The sequence below is a fragment of the Cibotium barometz genome, chromosome 2, assembly GCF_041138505.1.
Source record: "Cibotium barometz isolate CiBa-2024 chromosome 2, ASM4113850v1, whole genome shotgun sequence".
Lineage (NCBI taxonomy): Eukaryota > Viridiplantae > Streptophyta > Polypodiopsida > Cyatheales > Cibotiaceae > Cibotium > Cibotium barometz.
This window is the reverse complement of record NC_141047.1, coordinates 24,881,772-24,907,666: the sequence shown is the minus strand read 5'-3', so window position 1 is coordinate 24,907,666 and position 25,895 is coordinate 24,881,772. Positions and strand designations below refer to the sequence as shown.

Genomic DNA, 25,895 nt, shown 5'->3' with positions numbered 1-25,895 from the left:
TCCCTATTCCACATGCAGGTCTTTGCTTCTCCGAGGAGTGGATTAAGAGACAAATCAAGCTTTTGCTCTCTAATGGGAGAGAAAAGATCAGAGAAAAGCAACGAATAATTTAGAGAAGCCCAGCGTTTGCATGCACGAGGAGTGAAGGCACGCACGTAACTTCATGAGAAATCACCCACATGCTTTTCAACAACAAGTGACGACGAGTGCTTCTCGACTACAGAAGCAAGGGCCTTCACACTTTGGCTTGGGAGAAAAGTCCTCCTTCATTGCTTGTTTTGTAAGTACCTATTCTAGTAATCATTTCTTCTCCTCTTTCATTTTGTTTTGTACCATATTATTTTCTTCTTCTCTTTCACTTTGTTTTGTAAATGACTCTTTTATTTAATACACGCTTATTTTTTCTAAAATTCATTGGAAAATGTCTATTGTGTGTGTGAAAAGCCATTGAACTCACATGTCAGATAATTTTGAGTGACCTCTTCTAGGTCATGCCTCCACAAACTTAGATGTATTCTCGGCTTTTTGGAGCACTTGGAGAATAGGAAATATAATACATGGATATTATGTTTCCTACTCCACCAAGTGCTCCACAAATCCATGCAACACATCTAAATTGGATTAAGAATAGCAAAGATAATACATGTATATTACTACATCTTGGACGAGTAGGAAACATAATACATGTATATTACTACATCTTGGACGAGGAGGAAACATAATACAATATGGATATCACTACATCTTGTCAATGTATTCTAAGTTCCTCCAAGCAAGACATATAAAGGGCTTCTCACTAATATTGTGTCTAGCGGTTAGTATAATTACTTGGTTAGTTTCAATTTCACTTAATTTACAAGTTTTTGCTCTTCGTGTAGTCTATAACATAACGAGTTTTTCTCTACTGGCAGTTCATTTAACTACAAAGATTGGGTTTGTTTGAGGATGAAGGCTTTGACTTATCTTAATAATCTAAGTGAGTTCTATAAGCTAATTTACCTTACAATTTATACCGATGTTCCAATGCTTATACTAATGCCCGCTTTTCTCGATGCCTATATCGATGGTCCTGCACTGACACCTATATTGACACGAAGAGGATAAAGGAAAAAATTCCTAAGTCTAAGATGTTGGAATGGGTGTCAGTATTGCGTCATTCCCTCGAGATACACTATCAGTTTATGTGAGCCAATCATGGATGGAAAGATCAAGCTGATGGTGGTAATGAAAAATTTTTGCGAATATCTTTACAAAGGATCTTGGGAGTTTTATTAGTGTTGATATAAGCACTCTAGCTATGATATCAATGTTTCGTAATGCACCACAATCATGACCAATAAGCACTATAAATGCTATAATAATTATTAATATAATATACCTATATTTATATTTATTATATTAATCAAGTTGCTTTTCATTTTCTTGTTTACTCAAATTTCATGAATGTTGCTCTATAAGCATCATAGCTATGATATTAATGTTTTGTAAAAGAACCAAGCATTACTAATAGGCACTATAAATACTATGTTTTGTTTGGGACATGTATAGAGCCGTATGATTGTATTATGGACCTTTGTAAGCTACAAGGAATGCATAAAGACTTGTACCTCACCACTAAATGTGTGTGGGCAAGGGTATGATAATCTCCTTCCCTTATACTTTACGCTACATTAAGAATCTATATATTACGTGCATTTCAGGGGTCTTTTAATAATGATGGGCCTTACTTGTGAATTTTGAGCATCTAAAATGACTCTTTTAATTAGTACACGCTTACTTTTTCTAAACTTCATTGGAAAATGTCTATTGTGTGTGTGAAAAGCCATTGAACTCACATGATGGATATTTTTAAGTGACCTCTTCTAGGTCATGGGCCTCCACAAAATTAGATGTATTCTCGGCTTTTTGGAGCACTTGGAGGAGTAGGAAATATAATACATGGATATTATATTTCCTACTCCACCAAGCGCTCCTCAAATACATGGAACACATCTAAATTGGATTAAGAATAGGAAACATAATACATGTATATTACTACATCTTGGACGAGTAGGAAACATAACACAATATGGATATCACTACATATTGTCAATGTATTCTAAGTTCCTCCAAGCAAGACTTATAATAAAGGGATTCTCACTAATATTGTGTCTATGGGTTAGTATAATTACTTGGTGAGTTTCAATTTCACTTAATTACAAGTTTTTGATCTTCGTGTAATCTATAACATAACGAGTTTTTCTCTACTGGCAGTTCATTTAACTATAAAGATTGGGTTTGTTTGAGGATGAAGGCTTTGACTTATCTTAAGCTCAGTGAGTTCCATAAGCTAATTTTCCTTACAATTTATACGGATGTTCCACCAATGCTTATACTAATGCCCGCTTTTCTCGATGCCTATATCGATGGTCGTGCACCGACACTTATATTGACACGAAGAGGATAAAGGAAAAAATTCCTAAGTCTAAGATGTTGGAATGGGTGTCAGTATTGCATCATTCTCTTGAGATACACTATCAGTTTATGTGTGAGCTGATCATGGATGGACAGATCAAGCTGATGGTGGTAATGAAAAATTTTGCGAATATCTTTACAAAGGATCTTGGGAGTTTCATGAGTGGTGATATAAGCACTCTAGCTATGATATCAATGTTTCGTAATGCACCGCAATCATGACCAATAAGCACTATAAATGCTATAATAATTATTAATATAATATACCTATATTTATATTTATTATATTAATCAAGGTCCTTTTCATTTTCTTGTTTACTCAAATTTCATGAATGTTGCTCTATAGGCATTATAGCTATGATATTAATGTTTTGTAAAAGAACGAAGCATTACTAATAGGAACTATAAATACTATGTTTTGTTTGGGACATGTATAGAGCCCTATGATTATATTATGGACCTTTGTAAGCTACAAGGAATGCATAAAGACTTGTACCTCACCAATAAATGTGTGTGGGCAAGGGTATGATAATCTCCTTCCCTTATACTTTGCGCTACATTAAGAATCTATATATTACGTGCATTTCAGGGGTCTTTTAAATATGATGGGCCTTACTTGTGAATTCTGAGCTTCTAAAATGACTTTTATTTAATACACGCTTACTTTTTTTAAAATTCATTTCAAAATGTCTATTGTGTGTGTGAAAAGCCATTGAACTCACATGACAGATATTGAGTGACCTCTTCTAGGTCATGCCTCCACAAACTTAGATGTATTCTTGGCTTTTTGGAGCACTTTGAGGAGTAGGAAATACAATACATGGATATTATGTTTCCTACTCCACCAAGTGCTCCACAAATCCATGCAACACATCTAAATTGGATTAATAATAGGAAACATAATACATGTATATTACTACATCTTGGATGAGTAGGAAACATAATACATGTATATTACTACATCTTGGATGAGTAGGAAATATAATACAATATGGATATCAGTACACCTTGTCAATGTATTCTAAGTTCCTCCAAGCAAGACTTATAAAGGGCTTCTCACAAATATTGTGTCTAGCAGTTAGTTTAATTACTTGGTTAGTTTCAATTTCACTTAATTTACAAGTTTTTGATCTTCGTGTAATCTATAACATAACGAGTTTTTCTCTACTGGCAGTTCATTTAACTATAAAGATTGGGTTTGTTTGAGGATGAAGGCTTTGACTTATCTTAATCTCAGTGAGTTCCATAAGCTAATTTGCCTTACAAACGAATTCCAAGATTTGGTTTCTTTCTCTTGTTTTGGCCTCAATACATTTTAATTTTACATACAAAAGAAAAAAAAGGTGGGGCCTTAAGGTGCTTTTTTAGAAATTAAACATCAAGCTACACATGCACCAACATGCTTAGAAACAAAAACAAAAAATCCCTTTATTTAATGATCAAGAGTAAACAAAAGGCTTCAACTAGAGTATATATTTACTCATGTACAACATCAGTCCATGATAAGCTAATCAAAGCCATCCAAAACAATCAGTTACTATGTAATTAGAACTGATTAATATACTAGAGATAATTACTATATGGGAACTGATTAATATACTAGAAATAATTATTGTATTAGAGCTGATTAATATACTAGAAATAATTACTATATGAGAGCTGATTAATATACTAGAAATAATTATTGTATTAGAGCTGATTAATATACTAGAAATAATTACTATATGAGAGCTGATTAATATACTAGAAATAGTTATTGTATTAGAGCTGATTAATATACTAGAAATAATTACTATATGAGAACTGATTAATATACTAGAAATAATTTCTATATTAGAACTGATTAATATACTAGAAATAATTACTCTATTAGAGCTGATTAATGTACTAGAAAGCAATTGCTAGATTAGAACTAACTAATACTGGATTTGAGCTAACTATTGTTTGCGGTTGTACTGTGAGTTGGTGGAGCTGCGATGTGGAATTGCGCTGTGTACTTATAATTCGCAGCTTCCCTACGCTTCATTGCTGGCTCGTTCAGAAAAGCCCAGCTGCTCTTTGTCCACCTGATCACCACCCCCATCATGTATTTAAACATAATCAGGTCCGTATTAGTGCAAATCTAGTACGACAATGCCCTTACAGTTTGCGATATTTTATGTATCAAACTTCCGTAAACAGATGTTTAATTAATTAATTAACGGCTAATGCTTTCTATCAGCTTACCAGTCTCTGAAATTGTTGAGCTTTTCAAGCTCTTCCTCAACGGAGGGCAGCTCTGCGTTGATAGTGGTACTGTTTCCATCACCCTTTGTGCAGGAGAAAATTAAGATTAATTACAAGCTTAATTACACACACACACACACACACACACACACACACACACACACACACACACACACACACACACACACACACACACACACACGTATCCATGACTAATCAATACAACATATATTCATAAAAATGGCTTATCGATCCATTATTACCAGAAGATTATCAAATGAAAACTGGTCAAATCGACGTATGCAGGTTAGCTAATTCCTACTACACACATCGCATAGAGATTATAATTATATATTTTTAATCTGTGATTTTCCTCCTCTCTTTTTTTGCTCACCGTATTAGCCTGACGTGCTTTTAATTCCATAGCTAGATCTGCAGCTTCTCTTAAGTGCTCCTGCTCTGCATTTTTTTTCCTGTTCCAAAATTCCTCAATTTCCTCCTTTGTGAAAGAGGTGGTCTTCGCATATTCAGCTGCATGAAGTATTAAAACGAAGTTCATGTTAATTGAAATAAAATTAAACAACCCAATTTGTTGAAAAACTAATTAAAAAAACAAAGCACTCTGATCAATTAAAATAAACTTGGTCAATCAAAACCCTTCTGATGCATTATGATTGAATCAATGATCAACATGTAACTAATTAGTCGATCAGTTACTGTGAGGGATCAAAACGAAAATACTAAGACGCAGTAATTGTGATTAATTAACTGCCAGTACAGCTGTTGTGGCCGGTAATCAAAGAACTAAAGTAGGTGCAAATCATACCTCTCATTATGCTAAACATTTCAGCTGAAGGAGTTAATCTAATTAAGTACCCTGTTGAGTGTTTTTGCAGGAGAATCCCAGCCAGCCATTAGAGAATCCATATTGACTAGTAAGCTCATTGATCAGTTAATTAGGAAAGGAATCAATTGCTCAAAGCAGATTAAGAAGGCTGATCAAGCTGTGAGTTATCTAACTACAGATTAATCCAATTAAGTACCTTGTTGAGTGTTGAGTGCAGGAGAATCCCAACCAGCCATTAGAGAACCCATATTGAGTAAGCTCGTTGATCAGTTAATTAGGAAAGGAATCAATTGCTCAAAGAAGATTAAGAAGGGACGTGATCAAGCTGTGATTTATTTAACTACAGATTAAGTGGCGAAGATGAGTGATTTGAGTGAGTGAGCATCTACAATTCGAAAGCTGAATTAAAGCAGAAAACGAAGTACAAAGGAGGAAAGCAACAAACAAGAAAGGGTTAGAAAATGTGGCAGACATGAGGTCATGTTTTGCAGTGGTCTAGTCTTTTCTTTCTTTCTTTTGGGAAAATTCGTAGGCTAGAGGTATTCAAAATAATGGGCATTTGTTATTTTTATTTTTATTATTTTTATTTTTTACAAAAAACATTCATGTGTCTAGTGAGTTCTCCACCATAAGATTTGTGGTGGACACTATTTGTCTTCTCCTCATTTAATTCCAAAGCTTGAGTTCTATAGAGTTGGCCTACTTTTGAGACTTTTGCATCCCTGATTGCAAAACTCACCTCAATTGATTAGTCACCTTAATAATAGACCCATATATTAGTCACCTTCATATAATAGACCCATATAATAGAATCATAATGTAACTAAGTTGATCAATTGATCTTTTTGTTGGCCATACTTTTTCCACAGTATTTTAGTGTCACAGAGAAAAAAATAAAAAAACTTGCCCTTCCGTGTAATTTTCACTACTCAAATTGAGAACAAATGGTCGTAATTTTGCTTAACCTTGAATTTAAAGATTCACATTCCAGAAATTTTAGTTATAAAAACCCGCTCATCGATGTATTTTTTCAATAAAAACTCGTTGAGCTTGAAGGTTGATCGTGAAGTCTCACATGGGGCTCTGCTCTTATCAAACCTGTACTACTTATAAAGTCTAGACAAAAGCTTAGATAAGGACTAGATGTTGTATAATCTTGATTGCTGCAATGCACATGCAACATGCTTAGGTTAAAGATTTACACAATAATATTTTGTCACCAACTCACTTGATTAACTCAATGCCTTGTTATTGGGTCATAACTATTGCCCTTTTAGGATGGTAAAGTATGTTGGCTATAGTCAACAAGCGCCCAATGACCATTTCTTACAAACAACTACTTTACTTTGAAGAGTCTAGAAAAAATCAACTTGACATGTGCGAAAAGAAAAGAAGACCTAGATAAGGACTCTTGATGTATAATCATTGATTGCTCCAATACACATTGATGTATAATCATTGATTGCTCCAATACACATGAAACATGCTTAGGTTAAAAATCAAATTTTTTACACAATAATATTTCGTCACTAACCCACTTGATTAACTCAATGCCTTGTTATGTTATCATAACAATTACCCTTTTCAAGGATGATAAAGTGTTGGCTATTATCAAGCAACCAATGATCATTTCTTACAAACTAACTACTACTTTAAAAATGAGCATAATGAGCATTTTTGTTTGATAATGTTGGTAATATTTACATCATAAGATTCAAGTGGACTACGTTTAGTAGTTTCCTTATCCCAAGGTTTGATGAATAGTAAATTTAATGTTTTCTTATCGTAAGATTGAAGTTAGGTCCGCAAGGACTTGGAATCCCATAGGTAGAAGTTGGGGGGTTGGGGGATATGAGTCTGGCTAAAGTATGATCGACTAAGGACTTGGAATCCCATAGGTAGGGGAGGGGGGTATTTGGGGGTGGTTTGTCATCATTAAAAAATATGTAAGATAGCACATGACTTTAACACAACACAAGGGTTTTTCTTTGTTGTATTGAAAAATATGTAAAATAGCATGTGCCTTGAACACAAGGGGAGCTACACAAATTATAAAGGGTTTTTTAATCCAAAAAGTTAAAAATTATATACAAAAGGTTACTTTTTGTTATATCAAAATTTACAAAAGGTGTGCATAAATTATAATATGATATAGATAGAGGGGGACCAACAATTTTCCGAGCTAAAACCCATGACCTCCCAAGCTAAGGTATCAGAAAAGAGGAGCAACTACTAACTTTTTGAGAAAAATCACATGATCTCACCAACATGTTTATCCAATAAATATGGATATATTATTAAATTATGTATTTTTAACATTCCAAGAAAGAAACGTTGATATTACATGATGGCTAGAAAACAAGCACAGCTAAGTATTAGAAGTTACATGAGAGTTACATGGGAGGGTGGCATGAGAGAGACTGGTGGATTTAAGACACATGAATGTAGGCATATGTAAAGGAGATCATGCCCATGGGAGGGTGGCATGAGAGAGACTGGTGGATTTAAGACACATGAGAGTTACATGGGAGGGTGGCATGAGAGAGACTGGTGGATTTAAGACACATGAATGTAGGCATATGTAAAGGAGATCATGCCCATGTAAGATACTCCTCTCCATGAACTTAATCAAAAAAAGTAGGAAGGACAAGGAGTTCATGGGTCAGTAGAGGAGGTCATCCCTAGATACATAGATGATAGACTTAAGTAATGCCGCCAAAAAAACCATAAGAAATAGCTTTTAAACTTATCCAATTGTAGCTCTAGATCTTTATTTTTTAAAAATTCATAGTAAATCATGTTTTTTGTAAGATTTAAACCATTTAATATGCTCAAATGGCATTTTCCCTTCGATTGGAGTGGTTGGATGACTATATTTGGACATTAGATGTGAGAGTTATGGAAATTTTGAAAGGTTGTTCCTTCATCAGCGAAAGTACTTGGGTTTGCCTTCTTTCACGAGCTATCCCAAGTACTTTCTCTAGAGAAAGTACTTGGGCTTGCTTTCTTTCACACCAAGTTATCCTAGTTCATGTGCATGCAGAGGAGATTTTGTTATCTCAGGGACTCCTCCTTAAGTACTTTCCCTAAGGGGGAAGTAGAGAGGAAAATGGGGTCATGGTAATGTAATGGAGAACATAGCCATGTTAGGGACTCTTCCCTAGGTACTTTCTACAAGTAAATAGGGAGGATATGGAGGTCGTGTGCTTGTAGAGGAGGCCATGCCAAGAAATTCTATTGAACATGTATCCCCACTAACCCATTTTTTCTACTATGTTGTATAATTTCTTAGATAAATATATGAATTAATGCATGTGGAAAATTATAGCTCGTCATTTTTAACTCGGAGGTTTTATCTCGATAAATATGCATACCCATAGGGGGGCTTTTTAATCACCACTTGAATGTGTGTGTTGTATGAGTTTCTACCCCAGGTTGAAAACTTGAGCTAGCACATGGCACATTGCTTCTCAAACTTAGGACACACTAAAAAACCATGCAATGCCAATTACTATCAAAGCGATTTTTTTTTTATAGCTAACACATGGCTTCTCAACCTTAGGACACACTAAAAAACTAAAGAGAATGTGGGGGAGAGGGAGAGCTTCAAACCCTAGCAAGCAAACTAAAGAGAATTTGGGGGAGAGGGAGAGCTTCAAACCCTAGCAAGCAAACACACACACACAAGAGAGATGGAAAGCTGAATTTTCTTCCATCTTCTTCTTCTCTACTCCACCAACTTAACATAAAGATAAGAGTACACACTATATGGGTTAGTACTCAACAACTACTACAACATACAAGGGTCGGTCCATAATGTGAACCTGACTAAATGAGCTGGCGCTATAACTATGCCAGTATCTAGTAATCCAAAATGGCTGTCACACAGCCTGTCATCCCACTGGCCACATATCACCCATAATCGCACCAACCATGCGAGTGGTGTAGATGCAGAAGCTATCACCCAAGCGGGTCATCAATGTCCACCGTAGCACTAGTTGAGCTCAATATCTCAACAAAAACTATGCCATGCCTTTGACTAGCAAAGCCAAAAAAAAAACTTGCTTTTAGCCAACAAAAATAAGAGCAACTCCTCAATTCAATCATTTATCATCATAACTAATATGTAAACCAATGTTGGTTTTATAACTAAAATGTATAGAGGTTTATTTCTCAAAATAAGGGCTACCAAAAATCATTATTGATTTCCTTCAATTTGGATCAATAAAAATAAACTATGATATTTTTTAATGCATTTATCATGACTATTCCTTCATCTCTTAAAACTTCAAGCTTTGAAGGCTTGGCCTTGGCCCATTTATTTTATGTTAAGTTCAAAAAATCATATCTATAGGGCAAAGTAGGTGCGTTCAATTAAAGTGTGACTTGGAGAGCGTGGATGTGATATGTATTATGCAATGCACATGAGTGATAGCTTAGAAGCAATATGCATTATATAATGTACATGATTCATGGGGATCTTAATGTGCATGATTGATATCTTAGAAGCAATACGTTTTATACAATGTGCATGATTCATGGGATCTTAATGTTGAATCAATTTTTACATCTCATAATAACAATAAGAAAATCAATCTCATATAGATGGAAGAGGCCACTCTAGAGGCAAGGAGATCTAGAGATGCCAAGGTTGTTGCTGCCAAATAAATCAAAATGAAAATAGCATAGAGTGCTATTACTATGGAAAACCAAGGTAAATGGCAAAGGACTACCATAAACAACAAAATAAAACCAAAAGTGGAAATTTGTAGAGTAACTCATCTAACCCTTTGAGGATCATAGGTTTTTCTTCACAAAAAATTAAGGGCCCTCTTTTAATATTTAACGCATCCACAAACATTAATCAACTTTAGAGCAACATTATTACAAACCTGATTTTTTTCTCTAGGAGAGCTGTAATTTGTCATGATGGCATAAGAGGTTTACACTAGAGAGATTAACACAAATAATATGGTCATACTACATGACGTATAGAGACTGCCATTAAGGATATGAAAGATCACAATATTAATATGCATTTCCAAGTGTAAAATATATGGCCAAGCATATTGGTGAGGCTTACAACAATACTTATAATGAGGATCATTTCCAAGTGTAAAATATATGCATTTCCAAGTGTAAAATATATGGCCAAGCTTATTGGTGAGGCTTACAACAAGATGAGGATCATTGCAAAGCTCCTAGTTAATCTGCATTGTCCAATGTCCTGACCAACAAGACTCGATAAGTAAACCAGCCTAGTGGCATCTTAAACCAATCCTCTGGTAGTCTCAACCTAGCCTATGCTAAAAAAATGACAGTTTAATGTTTTTTTGCTAGAAATATATAAAAGGCAATTTACATTCTTTGCACCCCTTATAATTTAGTTATAAATTGACATATAGTATGATTTTAGGAACAAAAAATTAGGTAGATTAAGAAGTTGTGCTTATTGTAATTAGATGAAAAAAATAAAATAATTTTTACAAAAAGCACTGCAAACCATGGCAATCGAAACTAGCACCATTACAATTCCAATTAGCTCTCTAGCCTTGTTTATGTATCATTAATGTTTTTTAAGTACGATCTCTATAAATTTGAAAGGAGGTCCCAATTTATTCATATTATTTTCATGATGATCGTCTCACTTCATATGAAGAGGGGCTAGTGTGATAAATACGCATGGCCTCATATCTATGGTCTATAATTAAGATTATCCTCATAATCTTAAATGATGTCTTCCTACAAAAGGACATTATGCGCGCATGAGTACAAAAATTTATACATGAATCATCTATAGGCTATTTTGATTCATCTTTTTTTCCATCTACAAGCTCCAGATCATAATGTCTCAACATATTTCCTTCACTGCTAGGTCATCTCACCAGACACATACAACCATCTCCCCAAGTTCAAATGTACATTTCTATAGATATTTCTACTTATTTTAAAAATTTTAATGTAAAAAAAGCCTTATGAAAAAACCTCTCTTGCATGTGATGAGACGAAGATAAAATTTTACAAGTGGTTATTTCCTTGTTTTTGCACATGTGAGTGTCGTTTTATACAAAGTTAAATTAAAAAACTGTATATTTTAATGAAAATCTTGCTTCTAAGCTTATGGAATCAAGTATGTACATAAAAATCACATGATAAAAAAGGCACATCGAGTGCATCAAAAAGTAGCATAGGGATCCTTCTTCATACTAGACCTCACCACAAGTTTGTGGATGAAATGATCATGAAACAAGGTATGTAAAACATTGTGGTTAGTTTCTAATAATGTTTCAACATGTTCTTATGCTCTCTCTCTCTCTCTCTTTCTCTCTCTCTCTCTCTCTCTTCAAAGAAATGTCACCTTCTCTTACTCCTACTTTACTTGATCTCTCTACAAAGACATATTACCTTTTCTTACTCTTACTTTACTTGATTCCTCATTTGCAAACGACGTTATCATGCCTTATCTTATCAAATCATAACTTAGTTAATGCTTATATGTTCATTTTTGAGCCATCGAGTGTGTGAGCATGCTAATATGGCCATATTCTCATTTGGCATAGTCACCTAGCATAGAAAAAATGCTCATATGCTAGAATAATAAGGTTTGGAATAAAGGCAAGGCCCAAACACTATTGTGGAATGAATGGGCAATTGCAATCATTTATCCTTAAAGATTCTCTTTAAAATACCATGAAAATGTTCTATTTGTAAAAGAAGACAAAGAATGCATAAATTTTAAGAGCAAATTATAATTGATGCATTTTGAGTAAGGCACAAAATGGGCATACAAATAGCTCATTTCTAAAGGAATTTCATCTACTCCATTAAGCACATTTATATTGTGTCATGTAAATTTACTTTTGAGATTCTAAATGTGAGTAGAAATAAGAAATGGATAAAGTTGTACAGATGCACATTTGTAGAAACTTAATCAACAATATTCCTAGTGTTGATAATAAATCGACAATATTAAATTTGATTATTATGCCTTGCTTGGCATGGTTTCCTTTCAATTAGATTATTGTGCCTTGATCTATTATGCATCTTATATGGCACCTCCTGCTCAACACATGTACTTGTGTAAGTACATTTCTATAAATTTATTCCAAAAATATGAATTTAAAACCTCCTTCTAGTAAACTCACATGATACACTTATATATATTTTTAATATTCGTTGGCAGATTGCTATAAGATCAAAGATGACATGAAATGATTATGTTCAAATTCATCGAATCATGTCCCTAGAAATCAAACACACACTTCAGTTCATTATCAGTGTATAAAAACAAAATAATCATCATAGGTATTCTTTATAGAGTCATGGTTTGGATCATGCTAAGCGTCCTCAAAATAGCCCTGATTCTCCTTACACTAGGAGTAACCACAGGGAAAATGCCAAGCTCCTCATTAAGACTCTGCTCAAAGCCACTAGAGTCACCATCCACATAGAAGTGACCTGCTGCTGATAGATCAGGCACACGAAAGCTTGATCTACCTTTTCCTTCCCTTTTCATAATACATGTGTGCCTACATTTATCCTCAACCTGCCTGACCATGGACTAACACTGGACTCTCCAGGTCCACTAAGCACCTATGATTCTTGCTCTAGATGTGGTGCATCATCAGTACTTATTACATCTTCATCATCTATTACCTTCACTACTATTGGTGCATACCAGCTACTCATCTCATCAAAGACAACATCTCTACGTACTCTCATATCATAAGTGGTAGGGCTATAACATCTATAACCTTTCTACTCCAAAGCATAACCAATGAAGATGCATTTTTTTGGGTGTGGATCCAACTTTATTCTCACTTCATCGTTTGGGAACATGCACACATTCAATACACCCAAAAACTTTGTTCTCACTTCATTGTTAACATGCACACATTCAATACACCCAAAAACTTTCAAGTAAGACACATTTAGTTTTATGCCTGTAAACTTGTGTTCATGTGTCATACCATGAACAACTATAGTTGGCTAGTCGGATGTTAACCCATTTTAGGGTTAACAAGGTTTGCCATAGTCAATTATATGCCAAATCATGAGAAATCTACATCAAATGTCAATGATGGACATGCCAAAGTCATGTACAAATAAGCCATAAAGCAATGGTGTCAAAATCTCAAACTTGCATGAGCACCCATAAAGGTACGATAGATAATTAATGGTGTTTCCCGCTCCAAGAGAGTGTGGTAGTGAGCTAGGATGTTCTCCCTAGTATTGTAATACATCAATGTATTATGAGATGAAGCAATGTACAAGAAATAGGCTAAAAAGAGGCTTTGGGCACATGCTTGACTACAATTTACGTGTGCGTGAACACTTATGGCCATGTATATGAGGCGATTTCTCTCATAATGTAAGGACACTCTCCCATTTTACAATTAACCTCTCCCTCTTGCTAAACCTCTCTCTAATTGTAAGGTCCCTCCCAAGCCATGTATGTATGTGTCTCTTTTAATATAGATTTCAATAAGGAAAGAGAGTGTACTTAGAGAAGAGTGAGACAATAAGGCTAGAAACATTAGGAAAGTGTTAGAATAAAAATATTAGCTCCAAAAATCCTAAAAGAATTAAGAAGACAAGAATAGTTCTATTAAGAGATAGTATCCCCAAAAATAGAAATTTGAATTTAGGTGATAAGAGGTCATATTTAGAGTACTTTTACATATTTAGAGTCCATGCATACTAAAAATGTGAAAAAACAACACGTTTCTAAATATGGCGCGTTTGTGGCTATATACAGACCTTTTTACCTATTCTACCTATGCTAGATTGTAGACCAGATGCCTTCCGATTCTTTTGACTGGTTATACGACTATATCCTGAGTTTTTATTAGAGAGTTATGGCCAAAACAGTTTGCTGATTCTGTTAGGGTCTCTACACAGGGAAAACTGTAAGAAGGCAGTAAGTAGTCTCAAGGTAATCCTAGAGCTTGAGATGTATATATCCCTTCATTCTTATCTAATATCTTAGAAAAGGAGCTTAGATTTGCTATGGTCTTTCTTCGGAGGAAGAGACCAAAACTCCATAGCTTTTCTTTTAGAGAAAGAATAGTATGCCGTAGCCCTGTAAGAGAAGGCTATTTTGCCATAGACCTTAGAAAGAGAGAAGAGTCACAGTACGAGTAAGAGGAGATAAAGCTTGGGGATGATTGGATGATTTCAATCGTAAGACAAGTATGACAAGACTCTATTCTCATATGTCAAGTTCTAAAGCTCTTGTTAATGAGCAAAGGCAACGATAAACGATAAATTTCTATAAGGTATATACATATTTTATTTTTCAATTATATATCATTCTTAGGGGTTGAGGTATGGCCCCGGCTTTTAATTGTTAATAGTGATCTATTTGATTGATTTACTATTTAAAGTTTGTATTCTTTTAAACAACAGCATATGCCTTAATAAAGAATGTCTTATCGCAATCTCAAGTTGAAATGCTAAAATCTTTGTGAAAAGGATTGTTTTCTCGAGACGGTAACATGGATTCTAGCCCTATGGTTTAGTGAGTAAATGGATTGTTATCTTGGTTAAATTAAGATATAGGTACAACTCTCCCTGCCTTGACGCTGCCCCGTTCTTGTGCTTATATAGCCAGACGGTGGAGATGGTAGTAAGGCCCGGAGTTGGCCCATGGTATCCCTCATACCATTGGGAGAATGAGGTTCGCCGATAGAGATGAGCCTCTGAGGGGCGGGAGGATTGAGCGATGGAGCCTGAGAGGGCGACAAGGCCGGCTTGAGTCCTCGCCAATGGCCGACGATGAGGTGTATGGTCCCCTAGGGTTTTGCCCAGCATGTAGAGGCTGGAAGGCCGAATTCTAGATCATCGGCGGTATAAAAGAAAAGAATAAGAGAGCCGGTTTGGCTTGTATGAAATTAATTCATACATAAACTTTTTCTTAAAATCTTGTCTTGGCATTATTGTATTGTGTAAAAAGACTGTTTTAACAAACCTTGTGAAAAGGGCCTTAATTAAGGAACATGTTTATTTATGTCAAACAGTGTGGTAGGATTAATTAGAAAACAAATTGACGCGTGAGTAGGGTGGAAAGTGGGAGGATGGAATGCCCCGATGGCACCATCCTACGGACGGGTGGACCCGATTAGTCGGGTAGCTTTTCAACATATTAAGTGAAAGCCCTATGTTAGATAAATAGGTTCTCAGGCAATTCTATTCTAGAAAACTAGGCCAGCGGTTGTGCCTTGCATGGATGAGAAAAAAAGCGTTGTCTCTAGGAATCAAGACTAGTAGTTGCCCAAATTTATGATCAATTACCCTATGGGTGATTTGATTTAGAAGAACACGCTTTCCCTGCAGGATAGAACTAGGTCTTACCTATGAATCGTATCCTTGAATCTCTACATGGTCAAGGTGTCGATGAGTAGGAAATTTTCTCCAAGATAAGACTTAGTGGACTATCTTAAGTGTTTCCCCTATTTTGGAAGGGGGGAAACCTTACACTAATCTTCTCTCTAATGCATGCTAGTGTGAGTGCATGTGACTGATTTGAAGTGAGAGGAGGGAGTAGTGCCCATAGTGTAATGTGACGGTGTGACAATGCTTACAGGAGAAGGTAAATGGTAAGCTACCCATGGAAGTGTTGAGCTTCAAGATTTGAAGGGTTACAAGCTTGGCCATTGGAAAGATCCTCACAACATGTTGAGGTGAGTAGACGTGAGTGGTTCTCTCTTTGCTATATCTCTTAGCCTTAACAATTTTGGTGCCGTTTTACCAGGGAACAATCCCTTGGCTTTATCATTTTTTTTAAAATCTAATCTATGATTTATCCCTTGCTCACACTCTTGAATAGTGGAGTTCCACGAACAAGAGTGGGATTTGATGGAGATTTGTGTGGAAATGGTGTGACTTTTATTTTCTTTTTTCTCTCTTTTATGTGTTAACATTGAGCTTAGATGCTTAATTTTCACATGTTATCTAGGTTTTTTATGGTATTTGATTACATTGATATGTTAGCATTCATACTAGAGGTAGCTCAATCAACGAATGTATTATGGAAAACAAAACAAAACTCTTGATTTTTTCTAATTTTCTCACGAATACACTAGTTTTTGGTTAGTGAAGTTAAGAGACAAAAATCATAAAAAAATTAGAGATTAGAGAGTAAATTGGGATCCATTGAATAGATATACATGACCTTCATGCTTAGGAGACCCATACTAGACAATTTGGTCAATCAAAAACATCCCAAAAATTAAATTTTATTTATTTTTATAAAATCACATTTTTTGGTCACAGCAACGACTATGATTATTATCTTCCTTCCCATCGAGATTTTGGGATTACGAGACCAAAAATAGTAAACTTTATCTTATCTTGATCAGCACAATTTTGTAGTCTGTGGAATCACAACACGTGATCGCCACATCACCATTCATGGTGGCACATCACCAATCACGTAGAAAAAATCATGCCCACCACGTCACAAATCATGCCCACTGTCATATCACCGATCACGATCTACTACATCATGAATCATGGCCATGCCACATCACTGATCACAATCTACCACATCATCGATCATGCCTACCATGTCACCATTCATGGTGCCACCTCATCAATCAAGCAAAAAATTAACAAAAAATAAAAAAAAGAAGAATAAAAGAATAAAAGAATCATAATCTCTATGTCACCGTTTACTTTCGCCACATTATCGATCACACTTGCTATGTCATTGATCATGACCTCCATGTTGATCATGACCTCCATGTTGATCATACTTGCCACATCAGTATAATGTTTGCCACATCCTTGGTCAAGCCTACCACATCATCATTCACATAGCCCGTTATATCACCGATCTCATGGGTCACTCATCGCCACATCATCGATCATGGTCACAACATCACTCGATCACCACATCATCAATCATAGCCACCACGTCACTGATCATGGTTGTTGCCATTTCACCGATCAAGCCCCCCATATCACCATTCACAATTGTCACCACATCACTGATCATGGCTTGGGGATTTCACCTAAAAATATGTATGTGTAGTACGTGAGTTCATAAGGAGGGGTGTATTAATTTAAAAAATTTATACAATTACATTTATAGGAGGGGGTTTTTAACCAATTTTGAAAAAAAAAAAGAAGTTTATGAAGCATCAATTGTAGCACTCTACGCACATGCTCCTCATGTTCTTCCACCGACTTGGAGTAGACTAGAATGTTGTCAAAAAAGACAAGAACAAATTCATCCAAAAGAGTTATTCTTATCAATTTTAATTTTATACATAGAAAGATGCATATTTTATTTTTAATTCAAAAGAGTTATTTTCATCAATTTTGATTTTATACATAAATAGATGCATAAAGAGTTTTATTTTTATTCGAAAAGAGTTATTCTTATCAATTTTGATTTTATACATAGAAAGATGCATAAAGAATTTTATTTTTAATTCAAAAGAGTTATTTTCATCAATTTTGATTTTATGCATAAATAGATGCATAAAGAATTTTATTTTTAATTCAAAAGAGTTATTTTCATCAATTTTGACTTTATGCATAAATAGATGCATAAAGAAATTTATTCAAAAGAGTTATTTTCATCAATTTTGATTTTTGCATAGAAAGATACATAAAAGACTTATTTTTATTTCGAAAGTATTATTTAGATTAAAATTGAATTTATGCATAGATAGATGCATAAAAGATTTATTTTTTAAAGCTTTCAAAGTCATTAGTAAGTTGGTGACTCAACAACAATCTGGTTTATGCCATCATTTGACATCTTGCCAGACACACAAATTTACCAGAAACAACACTTTGGTTTGTCCTGCACAAACTGTTGTATTTTCTACAGTGGTACTGTACTACACTCAAATGTCACAACCTCAATGTGCATACATACACCCAATGGCAACTGTTTGACCTCCTTGCAGTACACACAATGTCTACACAACCAATCTATCTTCCTGCAGTTCTTAAAACAGAGTTCTGCATAGAATCGATGACTTACCCATAGTGCTCGAAATCACCTGCTTTCTGAAAAATGGAGGTCCTAACGCGCCCGAAATGCGTTTTTGGCCTAAAAATTTTATCCAATAGGACCATATAGTTGCCCTTTAGCTTTACTCCCGTGAAGAAAGCTTCTCAATCAGAGATTGTTTGCCGGTGCCTCCCGTAGAGCTCCCAAGGGTGTAGTCGCCAACATAAATAGGGAAGAGTAGATGAAGTTCTTACCCTCGTACCGCTTCTTGTGCTTCTCTTGCTTGCAACTCAACCCTTAGCATAAACCAGGCTCTGATACCATGAAAAGATGCAGGGGAGAAGAGAGCTTGAGCTCTTGCAAGCACACACACACTCACAAAACCCTAAAAGAGAACACACACGGTGAGAGGCTGAAAATCTTCTTCTTCTTCACACAATACTCAACACACCATATACAAAGATAAGAGTACACACCATATGAAAAGGTACTCAACCAAATACATGCTAGGGTTCTCTACAGTGTGAACCCAACTAATTGAGCTCGCGCTATCTAGAATGGCTGTCACATAGCCTGTCATCCCACTGGCCCCATATCACCCATGATCTCACCAACCATGCCAGTGGTATAAGTGTGGGGCCTATCCCCCAGGCAGGTCATCAGGGTCCACTGCCTCACTAGATGAGCTCGATATCTCAACATAATCCGCATAGCTATTGGGCTGAGGCTGTTTCTACAGCAGTTTACATCATGAACGGGACTCCAACTTTGCAGCCATACATGATGTAACTCCAGAGGAGAGGTTTACTGGCAAAACCTGATTTATCTCATCTGAAAGTCTTTGGATGCATTGCATATGTGCATATGCAATGCATATGTGCATATGCAATGCATATCTCATCTGGCATATGTGCATATGCCAGATGAGCTGAGAACTAAGCTGGATCCAAAGCTGAAAAATGTGTGTTTATTGGGTATTCCCTTGAGCAAAAGGGATACATGTGTTATAACCCTGCTACACGTGAGTTGAGGGTAAGCAGGGATGTTGTTTTTGATGAGATGAGTAGCTCGTATGCTACTGAAAAAGAAGCTATTGTGGCTGATGTGAGTGGAAATGTGGTTGCACAGAATGCAAGTCAACAATCACAGTCTTTGAGTGGACCAAGAGAGTCCTCATCTAGTGGTTCAGTTGATAGACCATGGAGTGGCAGGCCGCATCATAATACCAATCCTGCAAATGTGATTAGTACATCACATAAAGGCAAAGAGAAAGTGATTGAGTCCCTTAGTATGCCTGACATTTTTGCAGGGCATTCTCATGTTGATGGAGAGTCTAGTGGCTCAGAGATGAGCCTTGATGAGGATCTTGGTTGAGAAGGCTATGGAAGCCATGAATGCAAAGCTGCGAAGATCTGGGAGAGTGAAGAATCCTGTGCAGAGGTTTACCTATGATGGTTATGTGGCACATCACTTTGCATACATGGTAAAAGTTGTACAGGTTGTAGAGCCCACATGCATTGATGAGGCTGTTGGAAATGTGTGCTGGGAGAAAGCTATGGATGAGGAGATGGATGCACTATATGGAAATGAGACTTGGGATTTAGTACAATTGCCTGAAGGCAAGAAAGCCATTGGATGCAAGTGGGTGTACAAAGTAAAACATAACAGTGATGGAAGCATGAGCAGGTACAAGGCTAGATTGGTAGCCAAAGGATATGCGCAGACATATGGCATTGATTATGAGAAAACTTTCAACCCAGTTCTGTTGCCAAGATGGCAACAGTGAGAGTTGTGATAGCAGTGGCTATGTCAAAGCAATGATCTTTACATTAGATGGATGTAGAGAATGCATTCTTGCATGGGAATTTACAAGAAGAGGTGTATATGTTGCAGTCACCTGGTTATGAGGATGTGAGTCACCCCGAGCATGTTTGCAGGTTGAAGAAAGCCGCAGAGATCTTTGATGTAAAGATCTTGCTTAGATAGAAGTTTGAGATGAAGGATCTGGGGGAGCTCAGATATTTCTTGGGCATTGAGGTGATTGGTATTGGATTACTGCAGAGACAGTATGGCTTGGACATGTTGTCCAAGTATGGTATGACATGCTGTAAGCCTATCTCAGTGCCATTGGATCAGAATGGCAAGTTGAGTGTAGATTCAGGAGAGATTTTGGAGGATCCTACTATGTATAGATGCATAGTAGGAAGCTTGATCTTCATGACGATCACCAAGCCAAATTTGAGCTATGCTGTTGGGTTGGTGAGTCAGTTTATGCAGGTTCCTTGAAAGCCGCATTGGATGCATTGAGACACATATACTGAGGTATGTGAGGTCTACTTTGCATTGTGGACTATTTTATGAAACTGGGGACAGAGATATGTGTACATGGGTACACAGATGCTGATTGGGCTGGTAGTATCTCAGATAGAAGATCTACTAGTGGCTTCATGTTTTCTTTGGGGAGTGCTGCTGTGACTTGGAGCAGCAAGAAGCAGCCTACGGTTGCTCTAACCAGTACAGAGGCCGAGTACAGAGGTGTGCTATGGCAGCATGTGAGGTAGCTTGGTTGAGAAAGATTTGGGTCTATCAGTGGATAGACAAGTTGTCATTTTCTGTGACAACATTAGCAATATACAGTTGGCCAGGAACCCAGTTTTCATGCTCGCACGAAGCATATAGAGTTGGCTAAGAACCCAGTTTTTCATGCTCGCACAAAGCATATAGAGGTCCACTACCATTTTGTCAGAGAGAAGGTTTTGGCAGGAGACGTTGACCTTGTTTATGTCAGCACACAGGATCAGGTCGCTGACATCTTCACCAAATTATTGGGTACAAAGAAGCTCCGCAGATTCAGGGCTTCGCTTGGTGTACATGAGATGGAGTTGAGCTCAAGGGGGAGTATTGAGATATCGAGCTCATCTAGTGAGGTGGACACTGATGACCCGCCTGGGGGATAGGCCCCACACTTACACCACTGGCATGGTTGGTGAGATCAAGGATGATATGCGGCCAGTGGGATGACAAGCTGTGTGACAGCCATTCTAGAGACTGGCATAGTTATAGCGCCAGCTCATTTAGTTGGGTTCACACTATAGAGAACCCTAGTATGTATTTGGTTGAGTACCTTTCACATTGTGTTGCCTTCCTCATCCCTCTTGTATCCAAAGACGGTGGGATAGAGACCACTTTTGGAATCGTGGGTCGAGGTACTTTATCATCCGAGCAGACCGAATTGGGAATCTCACCATCAATTTGAAGCGGATTTGTTGGATTGAGAAGCTGAAGAGGTATTGATTGAAGTAATGGACGATTACTCCTCAGCCCGCCATCATAACTAGGAGTTGAGAACTAATCCATGCTTGCATGGTTTTTCCTCACTGGGGACGCTAAGCTCTAGTAAAAGCAATGGTGCCATGATAAGGAAGTTACTGAGCACTCATAGACCTGGGTGACATCAAACAAGCTATGAAGGAGTTGTATCTTCCCCCATCGCATGAGTCTATCAAGATGAATGAGTTATTTAGCCTCAAGCAGCTCAGCTTAACTTTGGAGGAGTACTACTCTAAGTTCATCTCACTCTTGAAAATATGCCCCACCCATGACTACCTCCCAACAGGTAGCCCGCGTTTGCCAAGGCTTGAATGAACCTTTAGATTCTCGCCTCAAAGTAATGAGGCTGAATACATTGTAAGATGCTCTCATATGAGCCAAACCTCTTGTGAAGGAGCCGAAGTCTGGCAAATCTAGGCCCTAGAAGAGATCTCACCCTAAATCAAACCCTAAGGATCAGTCTTACAAGAAGCCCTAGCCAAATGCTCCCAACTACAACCGAGGTCGGCCAACCAACCTCTCTGTTCCCTACACATATATTGCTTCTACTTGTGAGAGGCCCTTGTTTGTTTCCATTGTAATGAGCCCGGACACTTTAAATCCAATTTCCCTAATCTTGCAACATCCTTTCCTCAAAGTGATCGAGCAAATCAGGGCCGTGAAACCCCCATTTGCCAAGGTGCAAGAGGTGGTGGATGTGGTAGAAGTTGCGGAGCAGCTTCCTATGCCTGTGCTATAAATGAAGAATCAACTTTGGAAATGGCCAAGAAGAGCGTCCACCATCCATGTGGTGGGGTAGAGCATCAAGGTCCTAACAAGCAATTTGGTGTTATTCAAACCCTAGCTCCTCATGGCAAGCCATTCTAACTTTTCATTGATTGCAGTAGTACCCATTCATTTCTTTCTCCAAGGTGTTTTGCAAAAATTAAATTTAGATCAAAAAACCAACTAGGAAAATGGTTGTAGAGCTAGCTAATGGGAAGGAACTAGTATCTCACCACTCTATAGTGTTGAGAGGTGTTGAGAGATGTAATCGTGGTGTTGTGTATGTGGGAAAGCACCCTAGAGGCGCAAGATATTGTGGTGAGATAGAAATGCCACATGTCATATTGTATGGTGTGTGAGTGTTGACCAAAAGAGTGGAAAAGGAGTTGCCACATGGATGATGATGTGTAAAGTGGGATAAGGCTAGAGAGCCTATATCATTGTATGGTTCATTGAGATATGCAAGTGAATAGAATCTTGTTGAGTGTGCAATCTCCCTCTCTCTCTCATGGAGTTTTTAGTGTGGTATAACCCACCTTAATTATCTTATGCTTAATCTATGTCCTTCACCATGATCAATCCCATTTCTAGATTGTTAACATGGTATCAGAGCTTGGGTGGGCTCTTGGTCATGGTGATTATTATGTATATTAGCTTGTTTGTGTGTTTGTTTAATTAAGCATGTTATTATGGTTCATTTTTAAAAAAAATTATGCACACTCTATTATTGTTCTCTATTTGCATTTGAGAGAGGAGTTCAAAGCTGCCCACCATGAAGCTGAAAATCAAGATTTCAGCATTATGAAGACTATGGAGTCTTCATAAAAAATCAAAGAAGCTGCCCAAGAGAGTTGCAAATGGAGTTTTGCAACAAAGAGAAGATTTGCATCAAGGGAAGATGCAAATGGAGTTGGAGACGGAGATTTCTGTCATCATCAAGAAGCTGCCAACAAAGTTTTGTGAAGGTAAAAGTGTGATTTTGCCTCAAGTTTTTGTTATTGAGCATGGAAGAAGGGTTGCTGATTTGTGGGATGAGAAGATCCCATGGTTCTTTGCATTTGGGCAAAGAGTGGAGGAGGTGCATGCTTGTCAAGATAATGGCAAGTGAGATGGTGAATTCAATGGAGTTCACATGTGTGTGCATCAAGAAGAGGATGCACTTGTGGATGTTTGCTCAATGGAGAGCAAAGAAGGGGATGGAAACCTTGGTAGTTTCCACATGTTTATGCACCTTGGTTTCTTATGAGAAACCACTTTGAAGAGCGCCCTTGTGAAGATTTGGCATGAAAACAGGGAGGCATGCATGTTGTAAGCTCAAAGTGAGCCATGGTGGTCAAACTAATGGGTATGTTAACCTCTCATGATAGAGGTTAGTTGGTGATGCAAGATAAAAGAAGAAAAAAAAGAGGAGGAGGTGAAGGTAACAAGTGCAAATGGCAACTCTCTCAACACCCACTGCTAAGAGATTGAGAGGTGGATCTCAATGAGCCAAGCAAAGAGCTCATATCAAGTGCAAATGGCAACTCTCTCAACACCCACTGCTGAGAGATTGAGAGGTGGATCTCAATGAGCCAAGCAAAGAGCTCATATCAAGCAGTTTGCAGGAGGCGGTTGTTGCGCACACAACGTTAAGCAGCTTGGTTACAGAGAAGGGCAACAAAATAGCTAAGCGAGCAAGACAATAGCATGAAGAGACTTGTGGTGGTGTAGACAAAGATACAACCAAGACTATAGAGGGCAGCACACACTAGCCAGAGCAGGCAAGAGGCGGCAGCAGCCCGAGCAGATAGCTGCCTCTGTAGCATGCTCCAAGAGGAGATCCGGGAGATAAGTCGGCAGCAGCAAACTGTATAATCTCACAGGAAGCTTTTACTAATAACTGAAGGTCTGGGGATCCGGAAACTCCAGTTCCATGGACTTTGTTCCCGTGAAGGTCATGGAAGGAAATGGTTCCATTGTGACAGTGTATGTCAGCTTGATATTTGTGGAGCCAATCCATTCCAAGGATTCCGTCAAAAACTCCTAGAGGTAAGACTTTGAACTGACAGTCGGTTACATTACCATCTAGATTGATCTGGACAAGATCTGTCTCATGGTGAGTGAAAAGAGTCTTCCCACTGGCCAATTCAACTTGCATAGGTTTCCCTGATTTCTGTTCTAAGACTAGCTTATGCAAGCATCCAGGTGAAATGAATGAATGAGAAATGCCTGAATCAATCAAAAGCTTAAAAGGCTTACCCTGATACTCTGCTGGAGTATGGATGACGGAGAACTGCTGGATAGGCCCTTGATTTTCAATTGCAGCATAGATCTGCCCTTTTTCCTCTTCTACTACATCTGAAATTGTGACTGCTCTGGCTGCTACAGTCTGAGGTAGAACTCTTTCTCTTTTGTTGTTCCAATTCTGGGAAGGAGTTCTGAGATTACTCTGGATAGAGGCAGATGGCTGGGCTGGAATTCTTCTGGGGTTTCCCTGGCTAGGGCGAGGCGGACCCTGATTAGACTGGAATGAAGGGGTTGGTCTCTGAATTCGGGGTTCTTGACTTCCCTGTCCCCTTGACATGGCAGGAGTCGGGCAGTCTTTTAACTGGTGACCAAAATCCTGGCATCCAAAACATCGATTTTCAGTTCTGAGCTCATCCTTTTGATTTTTTGAAAGTGGTGAGGTTCCTAAGAAAGTACTCTGGGGGAAGGGTCTTCCTTCACTTCTGAATCTTCCTGCATCCTGATTCTGATTCAGGCCTTGCTGCCTCTTTGGGGGTGGAAAGTTGGAAGTACTTCCCTGGGCTTGGAATCTCTTAAAGTTAGAGGGTGCAGGTTTTGGTGGGACCTTTACTACAAAAGCTTTGGCAAAATCTTTTGCCATTCTTATTGCTTCAGCCATGGACATTGGCTTGGCATTTTTGACCAGTGTGTCCAAGGGTTCGTTCATTCCTCAAATGAACCTGGCCATGAGTTGCTCTTCATCAAGAGGTGGTGAATATTTGAGTAGAAGGGCAAAGGCCTGGTGATATTCCTCGATGGTTTTGCTCTCCTGCTTTAGTTCTAAGAATTCGTTCATTTTGGTTTCTAAAAATCCAGGAGGGCAAAATCTCTTTCTTAGATAGGTTTTTAGATCATTCCAGGATTGAGTATTTCTGTCCAGACGATTGGTGTCACAATGGTTCCTCCATGCTACCCTGGCTGTTTCCACTATTTTCAGCCGGCCAAGAGCCATTTTGCTCCACTGATTGTATCCTGTGACGTCAAAATACTCTTCCATGGCTTCCACCCATTTCTCCATAGCCTCGCCCAGGTTCTCCCCTT

The 25,895-nt window shown here is 37.6% G+C and overlaps 1 protein-coding gene across 1 annotated transcript; it reads right to left on the bottom strand.

Moving 5' to 3' along the window:
- Positions 1-3,881: 3,881 nt before the first annotated feature.
- LOC147640850 (uncharacterized) lies at positions 3,882-6,003 on the bottom strand. The gene is made up of 4 exons (XM_086809107.1): positions 5,724-6,003; positions 5,075-5,211; positions 4,681-4,763; positions 3,882-4,520 (listed from the first exon to the last, which is right to left on the bottom strand). The coding sequence occupies exons 1-4, from the start codon at positions 5,773-5,775 to the stop codon at positions 4,388-4,390; spliced, it is 405 nt and encodes a 134-aa protein (XP_086665233.1). The 5' UTR covers positions 5,776-6,003; the 3' UTR covers positions 3,882-4,387.
- Positions 6,004-25,895: the final 19,892 nt, after the last annotated feature.

Excerpts from the sequence above, each read along its gene's own strand:
- LOC147640850 (XM_086809107.1), bottom strand. The coding sequence starts at position 5,775 with ATGGGTTCTCTAATGGCTGGTTGGGATTCTCCTGCACTCAACACTCAA. Across the intron at positions 5,212-5,723 it reads TGCACTCAACACTCAACAAG|CTGAATATGCGAAGACCACC; the intron begins GTACTTAATTGG and ends TACTTCATGCAG. Across the intron at positions 4,521-4,680 it reads CTCAACAATTTCAGAGACTG|GTGGACAAAGAGCAGCTGGG; the intron begins GTAAGCTGATAG and ends GGTGGTGATCAG.